Source organism: Monopterus albus, unplaced genomic scaffold, assembly GCF_001952655.1.
Source record: "Monopterus albus unplaced genomic scaffold, M_albus_1.0 scaffold154.1, whole genome shotgun sequence".
NCBI classification, from domain to species: domain Eukaryota; kingdom Metazoa; phylum Chordata; class Actinopteri; order Synbranchiformes; family Synbranchidae; genus Monopterus; species Monopterus albus.
In genome coordinates, this window is record NW_018128034.1 from 197,328 (window position 1) to 221,047 (window position 23,720).

The 23,720-nt window shown below is 39.3% G+C and overlaps 1 protein-coding gene across 2 annotated transcripts in view; it reads left to right on the forward strand.

Annotated features, from left to right (window-relative positions):
- khdrbs3 (KH domain containing, RNA binding, signal transduction associated 3) overlaps positions 1–14,499 on the forward strand; it is a 115,107-nt gene extending 100,608 nt beyond the window's left edge. The window contains exons 8-11 of one of the 2 annotated variants that reach the window (XR_002276125.1): positions 4,322–4,374; positions 7,607–7,746; positions 9,817–9,871; positions 10,975–14,499. Coding sequence is in view for 1 of the 2 variants with exons in the window: in XM_020614942.1 (XP_020470598.1) it covers positions 4,322–4,374; positions 7,607–7,698 (145 nt within the window). In the remaining variant the exon portion in view is untranslated. Of the gene's footprint in view, positions 1–4,321; positions 4,375–7,606; positions 9,785–9,816; positions 9,872–10,974 lie in introns of those variants that run through there. The other variant, XM_020614942.1, reaches the window with a different exon arrangement.
- The last annotated feature ends 9,221 nt before the right edge of the window (positions 14,500–23,720 follow it).

Genomic DNA, 23,720 nt, shown 5'->3' on the forward strand with positions numbered 1-23,720 from the left:
CCCCCACTTTTTTTGGGGCGGTCTTGTATTCCTTCCTTCAAGCTCGGGTCCTCTACCAGAGGCCTGGGAGCTTGAGCATCCTGCGCAGTATCTTAGCTGTTCCTAGGACTGCACTCTTCTGGACAGAGATATCAGATGTTGTTCCTGGGATCTGTTGGAGCCACTCTCCCAGTTTGGGGGTCACAGCCCCCAATGTTCCTATTACCACAGGGACCACTTGTGCCTTCACCTTCCACATCTTTTCTAGCTCTTCTTTCAGCCCTTGGTATTTCTCAAGCTTCTCGTGTTCCTTCTTCCTGATGTTGCTATCGCTTGGGATTGCTACATCTATCACTACGGCCTTCTTCCTCTGTTTGTCCACCACTAGTATGTCCAGTTGGTTGGCCATTACCAGTTTGTCAGTTTGTATCTGGAAGTCCCACAGGATCTTAGCTTGGTCATTCTCAACCACCATTGGAGGTGCATCCCATTTTGACTTTGGGACTTCCAGCCTGTACTCAGCACAGATGTTTCTGTACACTATGCCAGCCACTTGGTTATGGCATTCCATGTATGCCCTGCCTGCTAGCATCTTGCACCTCGCTGTTATGTGCTGGATTATCTCGGGGGCTTGTTATTGGGGCTGCTTGGTACTCAATCTCCAATTGCTCCCTGTTCTCATCTCTTGTCCATGAATGTCTTTTTCCAGCAGTTCACTTCTCTTCAGGTTGCCCTGGTTCCTCAACACCTGACGCGGACCTTGTTGACCCAGGCAATGTCCGATTTCCGGTGTGACTCTTATTTTTCCAACTGTCATTACCCATGTAATAGGCAGGTAGCATTAAGGGCCTTGCCTAAGGACCCAGGCTGGATATTGACCGTGGATGCTGACCAGGGTTTGAACCCCTGACCTTCCGTACCAAAGTCAGTGGCGTTAGTCAGCTGACTCGATATACTATATATAGTTCACTTATGTTTACTGTAGTGCAGCAGTAACTTTAATCAAACTAACAAAATCAGAACAGACTTAAGTGAGAAAATAACCTAAACAAATATTTTCTTACCACCCATGCTATCAGTTCAATTCGTGTGCTAAAATTCCTGATGAATACACAACACTGATTGAAGGTAGTAGATGCTGCTGAAAATACAAAACAGAATTTTAGGAATCTTTGACCTTCAAGAAATGTCTCAAGACTCACCAGTCTCTGTAAGTGAGAAGAGATAGTAACCAGAGAGAAATTGTGTAGCAATATTGATGAAATGTCACCTCAGAAATTAGAGGCGCCTAACAGCTTTTGCTGCACTCATTTCCTTTGTGCAAGGAGCAGGTCTGCACTGGCAGCTTTCAGCAAAGCAGACTACCGTCACTGGTCCTTTCTGCATTTACAATAACAACACAGAAACTTTTATTTTACAGGAATCCTGGCTCCCAGATAAGTGAAAATAAATGATGGGAAAAATGCTGACAGCCTACAACATGCAAGCCTCTGACAAAGTGTTAGCAGTGGTGTGTAACATTCAGGCTTGTGTTATTTGGATGTTTTTCATTATTGAATATGGCAGAGCTGTACAGCAGAGCCACCGATTATCCAATATTTCACATACTTCACAGTATGCCTGCAAGCACCTTTGAATTGTGGCAAATTGATTTTCTGACATTCAGAAAAATTGATGTTTATTTTGAAGGCAACCTCTCTGGAATACAACCCTGCATTTTAGCATAGTGTGAAATCTAATTATTTAGTATCCTGTCAGGTCTTGTCTCAGGGTCCACGACATGACAAGCCAAAAGATGCATTCAGTTATCACATGTCTCTCTGCTCCCTCTCTCTGTCTCTATCGGCTAGTCATTGGTGTCAAGGATATTCCAGTGATTTGACATCAGTGTCAGATGCACAGTGGCACCTCAGCTGTGAGATCTGTCTGCAAACCGCACACTAAGAGCAACCACAGCTGGCCTTGCTTCTTCAAGGGAGATGACATTAGCACAGGGGGAAAGCCTTGTTTTACTGCTGCTGGCTTGGTATTGTTTGTAGGTGAATTATAAACTGTGTAAAATTTATGCTAAGCCTGACTTAGGGCACAGGCCTCTTTAGGGAGCTGTCTCATGTCTCACTGAACCAATAAAGTGCTCTTAAAACAGTGCCTCCCTCTGTCCTCTGTTGGCCATGTTGTCTTCATCCTTACCACGAAGTAGCTGAAGAAAACAATAACACCTAATCAGTTTGTCATGTTGTTGCCGATGAGAGACGTTATCAGTGGTCAAAGAAAAGTAAGGCTCAGGTTACCCAAATTACAAGAAAACATTTGTTTCACTAACCTTACTGGTGTTTAGCCATGCATATATTTTACAGATGCACTGCCCAGATTTTGATAGTTAATCTTTTGAGATTTCCTCCACCCTATTAGAACAAATATGATTAATTTAATTCACAGTGCTCACAGCATAAAATTATTATATTTTTTAAAAAATGATGCAAAACAAAGTGCTGACAAAAATGAAAAGCTCCATTAATAAAAATGTAACTGTAATGCATCTTTCCAAGCTTAGTTTATAGAGCTTCTCTGGATACAGTGGGTGCTGTCGATAATCTAGAAGCGAAGTCTAAAAAGATGCATTACTGTACATGTATTTGATCAGGATAAACGTTTTAAAAGAGGAATAGAAGTTCTTTATAATATGAATGAACCAACCATTTAAGTTGAAGAGTGGTTTGTTCTAATTTTGCTAGCATGAAAAAAATATAAACCAGGTGTACCTTTTGAATTGTATATTTTTTTCCTGTACCTATCGGTACACTAAAAGCCTTAAAAATATTTAATACTAACACTAGAAAAAATATTCTATACAGTTTAGCAAACCTGCTAAACAGCAGTTATGTATACTAGCAAAAAGCAACTGACCACCTTGTGAATTTATTGGAACATATACTGTCATGCTTCCAGTCTCCACCCCATGTTTTCTCCAGCTGTGTTTTTTCTGGCTATGCCACACCCAGTCTTTAGTTACTTTCCAGCACTGCTCTGCTGTTCATCCCTCCTCCACACCTGTCTTCAGTCCCTGATTAGCTCCCTCTGTGTAAGTGTTTGTGTGTTTCCTTTGTCCTTTAGTCATTTGTCCAGTGTGGTATGTACTGTAGTTTATATGTTCTCAGTTTTCTAGCCCTCTGTGTTCTGTCTAATTCCTAGTGTTGTTTCCTGGTGTTTTTGTGTTACCCAGTTGTACTGGATTTTGCATGTTTCTGACCCCAGTTTTGGACTGATTCTCCTCCTGGTTCTCTCTGCTCTGTTTCTTAGGCCTGGCTCTTTTCCCTGTGTTATCAATAAACTGGTAAACTTTACCTGCCTGCCAGTGCTAACCTGCATTTGGGTCCTATCCTTTCGGTTTGCTGGTTTAAGTTAAAGCACAACATATACAGAGGAACAAAAATAAATGTGAAGATAAGTAATTACCTCACAGACTGAATTTGTAGAAATTGATTTCCTGGTGTAATTTGATAGGGAGTGGAGTGTCTCAGCACTGGCTCTTGGACCACAGTTTGGCTACTCTATTACAGTAACAAGAGTAAAATGTAAATCGTTACTTCCACTCTGGTGTGACATTACTGTCACCTCTTTGCCCTCAGCAGTCAGGTGGTGGAGATGTGGCGTGTTGGGGCTTTGAATGGTGCCTTCGGCTCTCTAATCCAGAGAGCAGAGAGGTGCTGCTGTTGCTGACAGACTGACTGACAGGCAGGCAGAGAGGACCCAGCTGTGATGGGTCTTGTCGGCTCAGTGGCAGGCTTATGATGAATTGCCTCTCCTGAATGATAGCACTGTTACTGAGTGATACTGACGCAGGATTGTTCTGTCAGCATCTCACCGGCAACTGCAAATAAAGAAATAAATAAAGAAGCCAGAAATGATCCACTATGCAACTTGCCTCCCCATCTTTTTATTTTTCATTAAAGTTGCCGCCTCTCATAGATCTCCATATGCAGTGATATGGAAAAATAAGTTTGTGCAAATATACGGTGGAGGAAATTGCCTTGTAGGACCACAAATGTGGCTGAACCTTTGAGTGATTGAAAGCTACCTCTTGTTTGTTTTTTTTTTTATTTTAAATCCAACAGAGTATATCTGAGAAAAAAAACACACTTTGTTTTTCTTTATTCCCACTGCATAAATTACTGTATATGTGATTGCAGTGTAATAAATATTACTTTGATGTTTTGCAATAACACTGAAAATAAGTTCCATCTATTTGCTAATAACTACAATTTGTTTGATGCAGAATGCATTATGTTTTTCTTATTTCATGTTTATTCTTGTATTCACCTTCTGTTCTGTCTGTTTACAGCTCAGATGACTACTATGAATATGGACACAGTGGCGAATCATATGATTCGTATGGTGAGTGACAGACCTCTCCTGTGCCCATATATCTTGGGTCAATTGTCTGAACAATATCACTTTCTAGTTTCAGTTTCTGCACCACTGCCTTCATTTCAGTTGCCATAGTACCTGGGTAATTGTGTTATATCATGGACCAACAAGTCCTCCAACCTATACGACCTATATGGTCATTGTCCCTTCACTGTCATACGACCTATAGGACCATCTCCTTAAATAGCACTCAACACTAGCAGGAGGATTAGCAACAACTGCGCCAACATTAATGACAATATAGGTTGTGTTATGTGTACCTATTGATCCACCTCAGCCTCCTCCCAACAGGTACTTTGTGGCTCCATATACTACATCACATTACCTTCTCCTTTCCTCATGTCTTAATTACTACACCAAACTATAAAACATAACAGTTGGTTGTAATAACCTGCTGGCACATACAATGTGTGCAGTTGATTTTTACAGCACAGTTTCAAAGACAAGCGTGATTAAAGTGATTTGTTCACAACTCATGGATACATTTAGCCTACTATTAACTTTTTCTAATTGTCTTGGATTCTTGAATGCAGCTACTGACCGTGCTAAATGTGTTCTGTTTTACTTTCTTGTAGAGGTGTATAGATTAACCAACACAAACTGGAAAAAAGAAATATGGCTACATTAGTTGAAAACCACAGAGTTGAACCAAACTATTTAAAAAAACACAAATGGTTTAAAATCGATATGGGTATCATAACCGATTTTTGGCAAGTTTATTCTTCCTTCTCACTACTCTGCTCCAGTGCATGCCTCTTGTATATGCGTGCGTGCATATGTATTACACACATCTCCTGCCTTCAGTCAGCATGCCTACTCCTTAACGACCCAGCTGAAAATGTTTCTATATGCGGCCCATTGAGTTTGTTCGTTGTTAGAGGTTAGGTTTGTTCACATTTTTTTTATTTTAGCCTCTTTTAAAGTATGACAATTGAATTTGTATTTGTTTTATATTTATTCCCCATATTCCCACAGTTATATACAGTTTGGGAACAGTGTAAGTTATATAATGCAACTTGATTTTGAATGTCATTCATTTTATACAAATATGTAAGTACATAGTTTCAGTTACATTTTTTACAGATTTCAGTTTTAAAATCATTTATCATGAATATTGTGTATTTGCCTCACAGTTCCCAAAAGTTATGAATTTAGTTTTTCTCAAAGTCCAGTAACTGTTTTCCACTGAATTAAAAACATTCAATTTTATTTGATTTGCAGACAATACAGCACAGTAATAAGCCAATCAGTACCTATCAATAACTGTGATTAATTTGAACATATTGATAGTTATTCTCAAGGTAACTACAGGAGCGAGCTACCCTTCTATGTCCATAACTTTGTAATTTCTTCTGTAGTAAGCCATGGTCCCTTGAATTAAATGCTTACTTGGGATCCAGAAATACCCTCTATATACATTGCAGTAGTCCTCTTAGGTCTATACCCCTATTGCTGTTCACGCATCACATAATAAATCTTTTGGCAGTAAATTGAATTAAATATGACTAATATTCAATTTTAAAACATTGAATTAAATATGACTAATATTCAATTTTAAAACATATGCGTGAACCTACACAAACCAGATGCATGCTGATGAGTTTTGTTTGTGCCACAATCATGCAGTACTGTTTTTCTCTCCAATCAGCTAAACAGCACAGCTTTAATTTTAAGGCCACTTTAAATGACTGCTTTCCTCTTGGGAAGCTGTTTACTGTGTCTGAAAAGCACTGTAAATATAGTTCAAGATGCCATGAAGTTCAGCCAGAGTTAACAACAGAGAAATAATGTGCAACAATACTGTGTCGGCTTTTGACAAGATACAGTAAAAAGTGGGCCAAGGTCACAGTCACTGCAGTGAGAACTCAGCCAATATATAGTACGTGTTTATGCTGTACAGTACATGCTGCTGTACACTGAGGGTTGATCCATCTCAGGTAACGTACATCCTTTGTATGGAAAATCCATATAATAGGATACATGATAAACTCTTTATAGCAGCTATTTGGACTCTGGTTTTGATGTGAACCATTTCATTCTCGAAAATAAAATCTGTTCCAACAGTACTGCTGCAAGTAGAGCCGTGCTGAAACTGCAGCGGACCACCGTGCACCGCTGTGTCTGTTAGCTTAGCTACAACTTTAAAATTTTATGCTTTATATGTAAATGTTTTTAGCATTCTTATTTAGCAACTTAGTGCAGTTATTTTAATTACTGCACTGCATTGTTTCAGGTATGGATTTATATTACATATATTCATGTTGTTCTGAGAAGACTTTTTTCTTTTAAGATGTATGTATTTGACAAAACACGGTGATAAGTGGCTATTGTATCTTTTACTTCATAGACCTTATTGACAGTGTATCTGCTTTTTTTCTTGCTTTAGAGTTTAAGCTTTAGAATGTATGTCAAAGCTAATGAAAACTTTCCCATCTATTATGGCCACACAAGTGGAAGAACTAAGTACTTTCAACACATTATAGTGTGGCATGCCTGTGCATAAACTAAAAAAATGTTGCCACATAGGTCACACACAAAAAAATGTGACAGTTCAAAGAAAACAGATAAACAGCATTGATGTGCATGCTTGTTCTTGAAACACAAGGTTACCTTGGACTATTTCTTCAAAGTGACTGTCAGTGAAAGGGTGACAGGTTTAATTAAGGGGTATTGGCTGTGTGCTGCCAACAGAGAACCTGTACACAGGGAAAAAACAACCCTTTTTGAGCCTCAGCTCCAGGGAAGCTTCAGCACTGGCTGAAGATGAGACAAAGGGTGCCATCAATACTGGCACTTTCACATTGACAGTACCAGGAGGTGAACAGGGGCTGATTCGGGATAATGGTAATTGTGACATTTTTGCTGGGAGCCACTAAACGGGTCTTTTTCAAGTAGCTATTTGATCCTCTCATTCAATTATCTGAGATGCATCCTTCCAGGTGAAAGTCAAACTTCTTGGTGTGAGTCGATGTTTGTATTCACAGCTCAAATCGGCGCTTTTGTTATTATGAGCCACATCAATACGACACATTCAAAGCGCTCACAACATTCTGTTGCGTTATTTTCGACTAAGGGAGCACATCTACAATATTTGCATAGAGCATGAAAGATTTTACATGGGTTGTCACCAATAAATGATTTAAGTATATGGCCTCTTCAATCACTCCCCATCTGTTTCTTTTCTCTTCTTGTTAATCAGGTCAGGAGGAGTGGGCAAACAATCGCAGCAAGGCACCGTCAGCACGAACAACCAAGGGAGTGTACAGAGATCAGCCATACTCCAGATATTGAACTGTTTACACAACCTGCACCTGAGTCCTCATGGCTGTTTCAACCCAAGTAAAGGATTTTTTTATGGATGCTCCCTCCTTTTTAGAATTGTAAACTAATTATAATAGAAATGAAATGGTGTTAGTGAGACACTGTATGAGTAAAACCTGTTTTTCAAAAATGACATTTCCCTGATTATAAAAACATACTCCCACTGGATAAACAGTATAAAGAAATCCTTTCCTCTAGGAGAAATCGACTGGATGTTGAGATTAAGAAAGACTTTGTAGTACATTAAGTTTCCTTCTCAGCTATGCGATTGTGAAGAACGACATTGTATCAAACTATTTTACTTAGTAGTGATTCGTGAATCACTATAAGCTTTTCAATACAATGTTTCTGCACAGCTGCCAGTGCGACTTATCACCCTCTCTTCTCCAAACCTTGATCTGCGTGGTTGATCTCTTTAAAATGTAGTAGCTTAGTCATAGGAAAGTGCAGTAGTGTAGATATTTTATCTGAGGGGTAACTGGTGAAATTGTGTCCCGTGTAAATTAAACACTTACAAACCGCAAAAGAGACAAGTCATACTGTATACATATTGTATTGCTGTTTCCTCCTTTTTGTAAAATAATAGTTCTTTAGTGTTAAAGGGCTTATAAAAGCATGATGTGCAACTGTGGATATTGTCAGCTGTTTTATTCTGAAAAGCCTATGTAGTTGTGTTCATTGATTATGCCCCCAAACATCCACTTTAATACATCAATAAATACCCTCTCATACTTTATGCACACCAATCAGCCAGAGCTACAAAACAGTGCAGGAGGCTTTTAATTTTTGTGATTGATTTTAGGTGCTCTAAATAAGTAATTTTGCTGTCATATTTTGATTTAAAACAAGCTACTTCTTTGACTTGATAGGCATAATAATTTTAAGATGCTAAATCACATGTGAATTGGTAATCATTTCCATCTAGAGATTTGTTCAGCAGTATTGATTCTGAGCTTATGTAAGCCCTTTAATATTTTCCTCTTTGTTGATGCTGAATAAACATTTTGAAAGAAGACACTTGTGTTTGAGAGACTAATTATGGACTCATAAAAAAGAATTATAATTTAAACTAACAAACCCAAATGAATAAAGGCAGATACTTTTGGAATGTTTAGCAAACCACATAGAAGCCTGTAATAATTTTAAATACAATGGATATCATCTTAACTAAGTGACAAAGAAAAAACATCCCATGTTCTAGCATCAAATCCACAGTGTTAGCAAGATGGTTTTACCCACCAGTGCAAACAGCAAATGGCTGCCTGTGACCTTGTAGACCTTGGTATTCTGATAAGAACAGATTCCTATTTGTATTTGAACGCCATGGGATGCATTTTGTATGAAATCTCTCCATTTGAGATTTAGAGGATTTAACGATAACAACATTGCCACTCTTGAAACTCTATCCGCTCTGTTTGTTCATATAATTCGATGTGAAGCAAACGTTGATTACGTCAAGCATCATCAGTAAACACACATTAACCTTCTGAGTGTTTACCCTGACAGAAACGGCTCGTAACACCACACGAAAGCTTCCTCGACCTCCTCTAGGCCTTGTTCAATTCAGTATCAGGGGAATTTGCTCTCTCTTCTTGTTTTGCTCTTTCTGTTCTCCTCCGGTCATGTGACCTTCTCCCAGTTGTTTAAAGAGCCTGCCTTTGCCAATAAAGAGGCTCTAAATGACCCCCAGCTGACCTCCGCAGAGAGAGGATGGCAGTAGCTGTTTAAAAAGACCTCCACCCCACAAGGTAAACAACATGACCCAGTTTAACCTCTCCCCTAACATAGTTGCTCATAAACCCTCTCTAAACTTAAATGTAATATGTTTTCCTGTCTCTGTTAAGTGCGTAATTTAGCCACAACACTGGGAATAATTAGATTTCTGTAACAAAAACACTGTAAAAAACTATGATAAATAGCAGTAATATATCAGCGAACTGTATGGTGAAATAACTTTATCCTAAGACTTTAATAAAATATATCCTCTGTTACAATAATTGAACCATAAAACATGTGTCTTGATATTGTTCTCATGTTATTAGTGCTGTGAACTTGCTTGGTCATTGTGTTGTTTATATTCCTTTCTAGGTCAATGTCCCGGCTTTACCAGGGCATCCATCCAATTATCTCACTGGTGCTAAAGGTATGTTATTTACTGTGTACTGCATTATGTGTTGCATGTTTATCATGATATTCTGCATGTACATGTACTGAAAGTAATGTGGGTGAGTTAACCATAAGAGCTGGCAAATCCGGGACATGTATGGTAATGTTATAATATACAAGATACACAGGGTAAAATAAGGGTCATAAATATTAAAGACTTGAAGGTATGATCTAGCGACTCTTGGGAGTTCTTCAAAAACTTCCATTAAGCTTGATGAAAAATGGCTCATAGTTGTGTAAATTATTAGAAGACGCATGTTACGTCTCTGGTGTCTCTGATGATTTTGTATATGTAAATGTAATATTTTAAACTTCAAATTTGGATCTGGTAAACCTCTGAAACCATCTTCAAAATGTTCCCCGGACAAAAATGGCACTAGCCTAATTTTCATGTTCGTTCTCTTATTAAGATATGCGTGAATATACACATAAGCATTTATATAAGGTCGGGGTTAGGGGCTTTGAGTTAAAGCTAGGGTTAAATAACAGAAACAATCTAATAACAGAAATCCTGCCAGATGAAGGGGTGACCTTCAGAGAAAATCTTGAATGATGGCCTAACATGTTTCGGTATCAAGCTGAAAACCCTTAGGAAGTACAAAATAAAATATTGTATAGACAACACAGCATTATCATGACACATAAAATTTTAATGTGACTTTTGGGCAACTTGATGTTCCCTTGATGGATGTTTAACATTGGAAATATTTTTACGGAGCTCATGAAATCCTTCAGAATTGCCCCTAGTCCAAAGGCTTGACCAGCAGCTCTCCTGGTACACCCTTTCACTATCCCCTCAGATGATTGCTGTCCTGCTGGACTCTCTGCCTCACTTTGCACCTAAGCAATTAGTGCATAAGAGCACTCTGTCACCTGAACCACAACGGGGTCCTTGTTGCTGCAGCTTGAAACTGACACCCTGTGCAGCAGCAGGGGTTTTCAGCAGGGAAACGTAATGCCTGACTGATTGTGTTAACAAGAGAAACCTTGAAGTACATTTTTAAAAAATGTCCTTCTCTGCTTTGCTTTTTCATTTTTGTTGAAGCTCATATTGTTCTTCTTTCGCTTCTTTCTTAACAGACTGGATGAACCACACATGAGTTTCCCTCTAAACATTCAAGCCCACACAATGTCAAATCAAATCCCTTAAAGGCTGCCCAGTTTCTCAAAGGCTCTGCCCTTGGTCAAATGGTGGACTTGAAAATGTTCACATCCTGGACTGGGGTGGATCCTGCGGGTGATGGAATTAAGTGACCTGTTAAGGTGCAGGAAAAGGGGAAAAACAAGATAATGCACCTACCACACACATTGTCATTCTCTGAAGAAAGAGAGGGAGAGAGGAATCCTGTGAGGCAAATGCTGTTCCTACTCCTCTGGGATGACCCGTGAGCGAATTTTTCTTTCAGAACTTCCCAGCTTTGTATAGATTTTACATATTCACAGGAGTGCTCTAAACTGACTGTGAACCGGCTCTCTGTCTTTCTTGATTTAGACTCTCATTAAAGGGGATGCATCTACCTCCTACATTAGATATTAACTGTTGTCTACCAGGGAAGATTAGTAAAAAAAAAAATCATGCAATATGGTACGGGAATGACATTATATTTCTGACAAAGACACTTCTAATCTCATATTGCTGTATTCATTAACCTATATCCAGTCCTCTCCGGTGAATAAATAATTCACCAAGTGCCTTTCGCTTACATTGTTATGACAGGTTTAGATGCTAGAGTTAAAATATGGAGCAGTACACTAGTAAAGGTAGTTTTTTTTTTTCTTTTATACTGGTTTTTGGTTTTCTGTATGTTTTAGCACAATCTTGGAAAACACCACACACAAAAGTACACTCTGTTCCAGATGTATTGCTTAATCGCAGTCGACTTCAGTGGATCTTACAATTCCAAAATAGCTTCCTATCGGTTAGAGAGTTTTATTCAGTCTTGTGCATAAGTCCAGATAGGCTGATCTGTATTCTGCACAGTTGTGTGTCCTCAGTGGCAGACAATAGTTTTCCATTAGAGGAAGTGATTCGCTCTGGAGCCATGGGCCAAGCCTCAGACAATAACACGGCGACCTAAAGCTTGCATCTCGGGCTCCCAGACTCTACTCTCATCACCTCCTGGGGCTGATTCCCTCTCTGAAGTGGCTAGAAATGATGGGCTTATCTGAAGTAAGCTTGAAGTAAGTTAATAAAGCAAGAGCAGCCCATTTGATTAAGAATGCATACAAAGGAGGATGTACTGATCTGTCACTGGGAGACAAGTTCATTTAAACTCTAGAACACAGATTAGTGGGTTGTGAGCTTGTCTTATAAGTCTCCAGAGGATCCAGAACAAAATTAGAAATAGCTTAAGGGTTCATAAAACCTATTTTTGCCAGCAGCTTCTCAATATCACAGGTGATGCCTTATAAGAATACATTATGACCTGCCAGAGTCTGAACTGGATTTGGTATTTCACATGAGAAATGTCTGTATTTGTTCTAAGTGTATGAGGTTCAGTTGTAAAAAGATGTTATCATGTACAGTATCAGAGTTTAGCAATATTTAAATCAACATGTCATGCATTTTGGGATTGTTTTGCTTGTCTTGCCTCCACTGTTAATCAAATCTTATTACACACATATAGTACCAAACCACTCTCACAATAACACCTCGGAAATTGTGACATTCCAGTGTTTTTCTGGATTCAAAACTGTGTGACATGGGAATATCTCTCTGCCAACGAAAATGAAAGACAATGGCTGACATTCCTTATACGGTACATGGTTAAAAACAGGGTAAAGTGGAAATAAATATGTTTTAAGTTTGTAACACCACAGGAAAATATGTTATTAACCACCCAAACAAGTTTGAATGATTAAAAATGGTTACCAATTATATGAAATCAGCTTTCAAAATCATGAAAAAATAAAACATTGAAACTACCCAATCGTGGAAATGTGTCAGCTTTTCCCATCATAGATGTACAATATTAAGGGAGAACATGCATTTGTGGGGCGAAGGAACATCTAGCTAGCAAGCTGTAGGCTGTACTAAGTGTAGTAGCTCATGATCAAACTGGTGCTAATGTGCTAGGGATCTACAGGAACATTTTATCAAACACTGCTGAATGAGAGTAGAAATATGGTTTTGGTGTTTACGGAGCTTTTTCTCCTTCGTGTTGGTGTTTGAATAAGAGTGGGTGATGTTCAGCCCCTACACACGCAAACGCAGCGGGTGGCTGCTGTTGCAGCAGTAGAGATGGAGCCGTTTCTTCATTAATGCTCATGCAATAAAACCTTTGCTAGTTAAAAGCCAGTAGGAGTAATTTAACAAAACACCTGGTAAACAAGTATAAACTTACAGAGAAGCAAAAACTTAAGTTTTGTCTACAGTCTGCAAGCTTGTTAGGCTACCAGCAGTGCAGCAGCTTCGTGGTCCACTGTGTGGCCATTAGCTCCCTCATGTCTCTATCCCTCCAGCAACTACGATCAGTTCAGACCTGCTCCAACTCACTCGCCCTTGATGTGTTCCTACTTTTGTCATTGTTTAATGCTAAGGCGGCAGCATTAATGTTTTTTTAACATAACAGTGGCCAGAACCTTTCTTCTGTGCTCAGTCTCATGAGTGCTCCTAAAAACAAATGTAGACATAGAGCTCTGTGTACTCTAGGATTTATAGCATTACAGTTTCGGAGGAGAGGGGTTATGCTAAGGGTGGCTCCAGTGCATCATTGAGCCGTGCTTTCTGCCCCACCATAAAAACCTGAACTAAAAATTAATGAAGTGGTCTAATGCCACAGTTCAACACTACGTAGTTCTCAGTCTTTTAACATGTTTTCAGCAACTATTTTCTAACACTGATAATGTGTTTAGAAACAAACACCGATTTTGCTTTACCCTGACTGTAAATTTAGGCACGGCAACAAAATGGTTAGGGTTAGGGAAGACCCTGGGTCAAGTCAGACTCTCAAATGAAAAAGATGACGTACTAACTACGTCAGGACTCAAGCTGCATTGTCATTTGTGCTCAGGCACAGTACCAGGCAACCATGCCTATGACTACACTCTAAAACGAAGTCTGCTAAACTATGCTAACCAACTGCTGGGCCCAGCTACTGTACATATTTACCAAACAGATATGAGAATTATTTACATTTCCACACATAACTCTTGGCTAGAAAACGAATAAAGTGTCTTTCCCAAAATGTCTTTCCTTAAATATCTAGGGATTTTATTTTAACTTTTATTCATGTTTAGTTTTTTTTTAAAGTATGTAGTCATGAACACAATAATACTTAGAATACATAGAAAGAATTAAGTTTTGAAGCAAAGCTAAAATGTCACTATGTGTATAACATTTTTGCCTTCGTAAAACTTAGTTACGTACAGTGTGGTTGATTATATCTGTCAAAAATTACTATTCAGTAGTGATTAGTTGTGTGTGTTTTTTCTTTTTGGGTCTTTTTTTAAGCAATGGGTTTTGATATGTGATGTGTGCTTATCCAATTATTATCCTATTAATCATGTTCACAATCTAAATTGGCTGGCTTCTGCCATTTGATCTGTAAGTAACTAGGGGGCTCTTCATTGTACTGAGATTAAAACACCCTGATCAATGTCAAAGTGTCCCTCTGTCTCCTTCAGAAGCTAGTGCTTATGTGACCACAGGTCAGTGTGTGTCGCCTGCTAAGTGGAAACTTAGATTGTGAAGCATCGATTATTACAGGGGCTTGAATGAACAGTGGTGAATAATAGCAATGATAAAGAGAATGTTCCAATACCATAATGCAGGCCAGTGGGGAGCTTTTCAATTGCAATATACTCATTCAAATGTTTTAAATGGTATCTAGGAAGTATAATTATTTAAGTAATTGACATTTTAGTCAAAGCTTAGAACAAGTGACAAAAAAAAAAGACTTCAAGGGAAAAATACTAATAGTAAAAGAGAATCTTCCATCTTCCAGTCTCATTCTCAGTCTATATGAAGGAAGGCAGCTATCAGACAAGAGCAAGCCTGAAAAACAAAACATTTTAAATACATGTATGCAAAGTCAGTATATGTATGTATCAGCCAAACACTGTATATAAATTGTACATACAGTACTGCACATTATGTTTGTGTATAACTTTCACATGCTGTCAGACATCCACCTCATTGAGTCAATAAGTAAATACATGTTTAGATTGTAGATATTACCAGTAATAAAGTTTTCCTCTTTCTGATAAGAAGGGTGAGAAATAATGTGTTGTGACTGTTCAGCATTGACTAAATAGCCAAGGCCCTCTGTCTTTGATGCCACACTGGAGAGTCAGTTTGTATTCACAGCAATGTGTCACATTGGGAAACAAATCATAAAGGGGATTCCACTGTCCTGACTGTTGACTGACACTAGTTTAATGAAGTCTGGACTAAGTGTGTGTGTGGGTGTGTGCAGCAATATTATTTACCTTGGGTATGCCCTTGAAGTAATAGTTACAGATCAAGTAAGTTTGTGTTGCAAAGGCTGTCTCAGTCTCCAGCCTTTTAAATATTGTATGTCCTCCTCCACTGCTGCCTTGGAGACATCTCTCCCGTCATGTACGTAAATGCTGATGTTCTCTATTCTTCTGGCCTTCTCTCTCTCTCTGCTTCCATCCTTCAGGCCAATCCACTTTGAAGTTGTTTCTTAGCTGTGTGAAATTTGAGATTAAAGTCCAGCTATTCATGCCTGCACCTACAGACATAAACAAAAACAAAAATAGACAAAAGGGGGCTGTTATTTTTAAGGTCAAAGGCAGCTATAATGTGATTGAGCCAGAAATCATAACAGACCATTGGAGTGAGCGCTTTCAGCGTAGCTGGATCAATTATACCCGACACAGGCCACTGCAAACAATTAATTTCTTATTTAATTTTTATTTATTCATCACTACAGAAAATGGCTACTGGAGCCAGAATCCTTAAAGGGCTTGTGGGGCCGTAAAGGTGTGTCTGGTCTTGTGTGTGGTAGTGCATCATAAACAGATTTCCATCTATCTGTTTTTCAGTTGAGAATAGCGCCATACCATATTTTCTCAGTAAAGCCTGTGAGGCTGAGGCTGGCCCCTCCACTGCTCAGAGCCCCAGTGATAAACGGATGCATTTTGATGATTGTCCAGTCCCACCTCTGCTGTATTGTTCATGTTTTATTCCAGCTCCAGCAGCAATAGCGTGGTTGTAGCCCTCAGAGTAAATATTCTGTTTAAACCAACAGCAGTTGGAAAGCCAGGAGATTAAAACTATTGTTTATGCCTTCAATGCATACAGGGAGATAATAGCAAATATAAACAGACAGAGTGCTCAGAAATAACACAATCATACTGTCATATTGGCACCTCAATATGAATAATAAAGTCTATCACCGATAGTATTTACCTTAACACATCAGTTAAAACAATGACCTTCTAAATGACATTTGCTTCCTGTTAAACTGATCATGTTTGGCATTTAAAATGTCCTTATTCAGCCACTACATTTTAACTGTGCCCAGGCACATGGTAAATAGAGGAGGAAAGAATCAGTGTCCTGCCGTATTATTCTAGAGGAAAAGCCTGATTACATCTCAGCAATTTAACTATGGTGTATTAACTTGTACTGTATAGTAGCCTAGGTAACATTTTGTAAGTAGGAAATTACTCTCTACACATATCTAATGCATAGTGTATGTACGAGTATAATGTAATGTAAATGGAATGGCCTAAATGGCTACTTACACCATCCACTAAAGCTCCGGTATAAGCACATGACCACAAACCTCTGGTATGAAAGTCCTCAGTCAGCCATAGAACACGCAGTCTGATTCCAGCCAAGGAGCTGATTAGCAGGAGGCTATGGCTCAGGAAGGTAGAGATGGTTGTGTATTAATCACCAGGTAGGTGGTGTAATCTTTGCTCCTTCTGTCCCACATGTCCAAGTGTCCTCGAGCAAAACACTGATTCAAGGCCATGAAGGGCCAGCTCTGGTGTGTAAATGGATAAATGAAAGACAAATCATAAAGCACTATATTAAAAAGTGCTACCTAAGTGCAGTCCATTTACCAGTTTGTTATTGCAAATGTATGAAAAGAATGGTACTGTACCACATTTTAAAACTCAGCCCACACAAAGGCTTTATAAAGAATGAATGAATTATTAATAAATTATAAATAAATAAAATTATACATCTAAAATTAATAATAGCATTGCATGATCAGTGATATATCATCATTTATAAGGCTTTACAAAGAGCAACATCTGGGTTGGCTAGTTTTAAAAAAGTCCCTATTGGCTGGTGGAAGAGCTCTTAGCTACTGTATCTGACACAGATCCACCAACCTGTCAAAGTAAAAATGTCCAAAGAATAATAATTCAAAAAATAAACACTGTCAGTCCCCTTTTGTTGTCAAATATAGAGTCAACACAATTTTTTAAATACATTTGATTATTATTGGAAGTGGAGCAAAAAAAACAAAAAGTTTTTGAGCTATCAGAAATGCTCATTTTTGACAGCCGGAGGATCATGTCATCCGTTTGATTAATAGTAGCTGGAGAACTGTGTCTGTGTTTGAATGGCTGTGTTCCATTTTGCTGTGTCAGCGTGCCGCCTTTGTTACCGGGCAGAAAGGGCAGGGAAACTCTTTTAAACTGAGTGCAGGCAGCACGTGGGACTGCAATATGACGCTGATCTTCATCAGATGATAATGGTTATTCCAGAAAACAGGCAATTCTTTCATATTAAGCAACATGATGTTTCTGCTTTAGAACACAAAGTGAACAGTCTGTATCACTGATTGAATACTGCCCCAAAGAGCCCAGATACCAGGACACCACATTCCTAGCAAGTGGGATTTTATGGGTAATTTCATTCAATCACAGTTTTACACAGTCTAGATCAAGGATTGAATTGTCAAACTCAGCATGATTCACATGTCCTGCAGAGTTTCTGGTTCATAATCAGAAGTTGTGGGCTGCTGGGAGGATGTGGTGTCCACAGTTTCTCACCACAAACAGGCAGCTGTTCACCGTTCTATCAGACTCTATGTGTTGTTTTGTTGATGCACTGCAATTTGCCATGGCTTCATGTCAGCACAAGCGGCATGTGCTGTTTCATGTGCTGAAGAAAACCACACCCACCCAGCACAAGCCAGAGCCATGGCGGTTTTGAAACCCAATAACAGCGGCTGGAAGGGTGTGTCACTGGCTATGTTTGATTGACAGCCACCAGAGGGGCGTGTCACTGTCTGTGTTTGATTGACACCAGCAGGAGGGGCGTGCCTGTGTCTGTTTCAGATTGACAGTAGCTGCCAGAGTGCCAAAGTTCCACCATAGGGAACAACAGAGTAAACAAACTTGCACTGTACAGCAGCTACATAGCAGACAGCATTTTGTTAGTGGCTCTGACGAGTAAAGAGCACCACAGCATCCAGCTGGACCTAAGTGACAGGTATGTGTACATGTTGTTTAATGTGCTGCAGTTGAGCAGCTACTAAGCTATCTAACCTGCAAACTGATATTAACATTGGAGTTTTCTCTGGTGAAGGTTTAACAAGTGAAGCACAGGATGTGTGTTCATGTTGGAGACGTTAGATAGGAAGAAAACATTGAGCTAATATGGCTTATTCAGGGTCAGTGGCTCCTGTGTTGTGTAGCACCCTTTTATTTACAATAAATTATAAGATGAGATCAGGTGTGATTGGAGCCATACTTTCTCACCTTTCCTGGGCAGCCAGGTGAACGCGTCTCAGGTTTGGCATTGCATCAGTGATTGATGAAATGATGAAACTGTCCACGTTTCGTTCCCTGTGTGCCCTCACAATATAGGTGCGCAGATGGCCCTCCTGACAATATAGAGTATTCGTCTGTGTGCCTTTGTTCTACAGTGTAGTGGACGATTTCACAGAATTTCATCCTCCTCTTCAGACTGGCCTCTTCATTCAGTTCGTCTAACTTTGCCACATTTGTTTTCATTCTCTTTATCTTAAGTCAGCAGATCATGTTGATTACCAGCCTGGTCTCATTCTCAGGGCGTCAAATGCTGACATTTTGTCTGGTTACCTTCTGCATAAGGACCGTTAAGTGTGCCCTTGGCATCTGTGGGAGACACACAGGGTTCTCATTCTGTAGATAATGGGGAAAAGGTTGAAAGGAGGTGATTGAATAGATGGGTCGAACAAACATCATACTTGGACGTTAGACTCTGGTGTGTGACGCTACACTTTTTAATCGATGACTGTTTTAACCCAACTCACAGTCTTTTCCCTAAACCCAGCCTAAACATAACCATTTCATTTCTGCAACCTCAAGCGTCTTAAATGGACACCAAAGGCACTGTTTAACGTCAGTATGAGATGCTAAAGGTACAGAATATCAGCATTTGACGCCCTGGGAATGAGAATGTGTTGTGATTACTGTATATAGTCTCATAGCAGCAGAAATATAACCAAGGGCATTTGACCCCTTAATGTCTGTACTGTCAGTACGTTTCTACACAGTGAAATAAAATAATATACTTACAGTATCTGAAGTCAGTAGAAGTGGACTGCGCTTTCACAGCTGACTCTTGCTGATTTCTGATGCTATAAAAAAAAAAAAGTTGGCTCTCTGGAGCTTTTGGAGCAACATTTCTAATAAGCAGGTCTGGTGTTTTGTAATGAAGAAACATGCCACCCAGTGCAGTGGTGTGTTTCACTGGTGTGTTTTTAATCATTTTAGGAAAACAGTTTAGGTCTATGGCACAGACAAATAAGATAATCCAGGCTGGAGACCTCTTAACTGTGAGTAGAGGTAATTCATGTTTTATTCTCTGTATGTGGATTGTTGAAAATGCTACTAATATACAAAATGACCAAGCTTATCCTTTAAGATCCACATTCTTTTCCAAAAGCCAGTTGTGTGGTATATTGAAAAGAGGTGAGATAGCTGCTAACTTCACTGCTAACATGTCTTTTTAACCTTGGTTGAATGGAACAAAATACAATTACTCCAACACTGTTATCAGTTAAATCACTCAAGAGTAAGTAGTAGGGAAAAGTTTCTCAATTTTTTGACACATAAAGTTTCTATTGGAGAGTTATCCTGTTAGTGTGTTTCCCCCCATATCACGTGTATCCATGAGGTGTAACAAATGTGTAGAATACGTTTCTCCACTCATACAAGACCCCCCCATTAAGACCATCAGACAATTGCAACTCATTCAAAATGCTGCTGCCAGAATATGAACAAACCTTGGAAAGAAGGAAAGAAGAAAGAACACTTTAATCCTGTCCTTAGATCTTTGCACTGGCTTCCAGTCAAATACGGGATTGAATTCAAGGTCCTACTTATTGTCTTCAAGTCTCTCGATGGTCTGGGCCCAAAATACATCAAAGACATATTTGCTGAGTACAAGCCTGGTAGGTGTCTCAGATCTGCAGGGACTGGTCAGCTAGTGGTGCCCAGAGTTCGGATTAAACAAGGTGAAAGTGTTTTTATCCATGATGCTGCCCACAGCTGGAACCAGCTCCCATTAGAACTTGAATCTGCCCCAACTAACATAAAGGCTGTTCTTTTTTCCACTGCTTTTAATTAATGTTTCATAATTCTACCCAATTTTTAATTGTATCTGCTTTTATTTTTTCTTTAATTTGTCATCCATTACCCACTGACCAACAGACTTCATTGTGCTGTTTAGCTGACTGTATAGACACTGATGTTTCAAATCTTCCAGAAGAAAGTATGTCCACCTCTGGTGTAAATTATTCAGAGGCAGGCAGGGTACAGAATAGAATGACAACAGTGAGAATCCACAGTCTACATCTAAGTATAGGTATCTACTCATCTACTCATGCATGTTGCTACTTGTACTGTCATGTAATTGTTGCTTTTAAGTAATATTTCAAGTTTTATCTAATTTGTGTCCCAGTGTTTTATCTATATAGTGTATGAATTTTAATGTTTTATCTTTCTGTGTGCATTGTTAAGCACTTTGAATTGCTGTTGTGTGTGAAAATGTTCTATATAAATAAACTTGCCTTGCTTGCCAAAGATGATGTTTTTTTAAAAACGTGCACTGTACTGGCTGGCGCTCTTCTTTCCATTGCCTTTTCTGACACACTGCTGTGATTGTTGGTACAAGAGAAGCTCCGCGTGATGGACAAAGTTTGCTACAGTGTGAAGTGTAAAGTCAGTTTATCACGTGTGTACATGTATGTAGTTTCTTTGTCCATAATTGTGAACAAGATATGAGGTCCCTTTCTTAGAAACACCTGCTCCTTAGCACAAGAGAGTGTGCCTTTAATATAAAGCCACACCTGCTTGTCTCTTACAGATACTGAAGGGTAACTTTGGAGTCAGTTCAATGTTTATGAGTTGTAAACTGTCCAAAAGGTGATATTTTTTTAAATTACTTTGCCTCTGTTTGTGTGTGTGTGTGTGTGTGTGTGTGTGTGTGTGCGCGCGTGTGAAAAACAAACTGTTTCTATTCCTCAAATCTGAGATGTCTGCACACGATCTGAAATGTACACATTTGGTTTAAGAATGTTCCAGGCAAGCCATGCAATTTTCACTGCATATTTAAGAGGCACATGCCATGTTCTTTATGTTCTTTATGTCTTAATTGTCTGTCGATTCAAATAAACAGGTTTTAATTTCAAATCATCACTCTGCTTTATGTTTCCTTTACATTCACAGTCATCCAAACTCTGCAGACAAAGAAATTCCATGTGGCTGCTCATCCTCAGCGATCACTGCACATGGTGGATCACATTTAGGTCAAATACAATGAGATAAGTTAGTTTTTGCATTTACTGTGGCTGAGAGCTGTCTGAAGGGTTGAAGGGCTGCCAGGAGTGGGATTTTAGGAGTGGGGTGGCATAAATTAGCTATAAGGAAGTTATCCTTCTCACTTTTCAAAACAAGAGCCACTTTTTGATGTTAATTTGTCACATAACTGCATACACACACATCCTGAATGAAAACGATAGCGGGCCTGTCCATTGTTCTACAGCCAGCCCCATTTAATAAATCACTTGGGGAAAAATTTCACATCTCTGGAGTACTATAGGCAAGAAATCATCCCCTGGAGTTTCAGAAGGGTCATGTTCATACAAGAGCTAGTGAAATTAACATTTTTTTGTCTTTATCCAAGCAATTCTTTACAGGAAGCAAATCAGAGTTTCTTCAAATTATTTCCTCTAATGATACTCAGGGGTGCTCTGTGCTTTTACTGTCTTTGTTAAAGGACAGCTTTATCCCAGTTTCACTTTTTGTTGTTTTTCCTCCTGCCATTTGTTGCACACATGACAACAAGCACTGTCCAGAGCACAGGTATGAGGTATTGTATGATCTATTAGGTTGCAAAAATCTGATTGATTGATGTGATGATCCTGATGCCAAGATGCCACCCACCCTCTCCCCAGCTACACCCAAAGGGACCAGTCTAGTTTTCTAAACAAGAAAAGCCAATTCCACTGCCTGTGTGCTACAGTACATACAGACAGCTGAGCTGTCATTCGGAGCAGCTGTGATTGTGAGTCACCCTCCTCTGTGCCTCCTCTTCTAATATCTATTTTGATACTTTGTAACTTTCTGTGCAGACTCACTACACTTCTCTTAAACTACCTGGGGCTGGGCCAGGTTAACATTATTAAACTCACACACATGCACACACCTTGTTAGAAGCACCAGGAGCAGAGGTGTTGCTACTATTGTTCTTTTATTGATATAGCAAGTCCAATGAGCACTTTATTTTTTCTGTTCAAACCAGACATAGCCGTTTAAAACTGTGCTTTAAGTATTTTGGGTTTATTTCTTTTTTCATGCATTTACTGCCATTTGTGAACTGACTGATTTATGAAGTGATAAAAAACTTGCTTTATAAATCCATGTGCTTTTTATGTTGCTTCCCTTTTCTCTTACAGAGCTGGATTGTAATGATAAGGCAATAACAACTTGAAATTAAAAAAAAAATCAGTACTTAGTAACACCTCCTCTGGCAGATATCACAGCTTGCAAACGCTTTTCATAGCCAGCTAAAAGTCTTTCAATTCTTGTACTTGGGATCTTCTCCCATTCTTCCTTGCAAAAGGCTTCTAGTTCTGTAATATTCTTTGGTCGTCTTGCATGCACAGCTCTTTTAAGATCTACCCACAAATTTTCAATGATGTTTAAATCAGGGGACTGTGATGGCCATTCCAAAACCTTCAGCCTGCGTCTCTTGAGGTATTCCATAGTGGATTTCGAGGTATGTTTAGGATCATTGTCCTGTTGTAGAAGCCATCCTCTTTTCAGCTTCAGCTTTTTTACAGATGGTGTGATGTTTGCTTCCAGAATTTGCTGGTATTTAGTGGAATCCATTCTTCCCTCCACCCGTGCAATGTTTCCTGTGCCACTGGCTGCAACACAACCCCAGAGCATGATAGATCCACCCCCATGCTTAATAGTTGGCAAGGTGTTCTTTTCATGAAATGCTGCTCCTTTTTTTCTCCAAACATGCCTTTGCTGATTGTGTCCAAAGAGTTCTATTTTAACTTCATCAGTCCACAGCACTTGTTTCCAAAACGCATCGGGCTTCTGTAGATGTCCTGTTGCATACTTCAGACGTTGGATTTTATGATGGGGACGCAGATAAGGTTTTCTTCTGCTGACTCTTCCATGAAGGCCTTGTCTGTGCAAGCATCGCTGCACAGTGGAACGGTGCACCACCACTCCTGAGTCTGCTAAATCTTCCTGCAGGTTTTTTGCAGTCAAATGGGGGTTTTGATTTGTCTTTCTGACCAGCATACGAGCAGTTCTGTCCGAGAGTTTTCTTGGTCTTCCAGATCTCATCTTGACCTCCACAGTTCCCCTGATCTGCCATCTCTTAATTACAT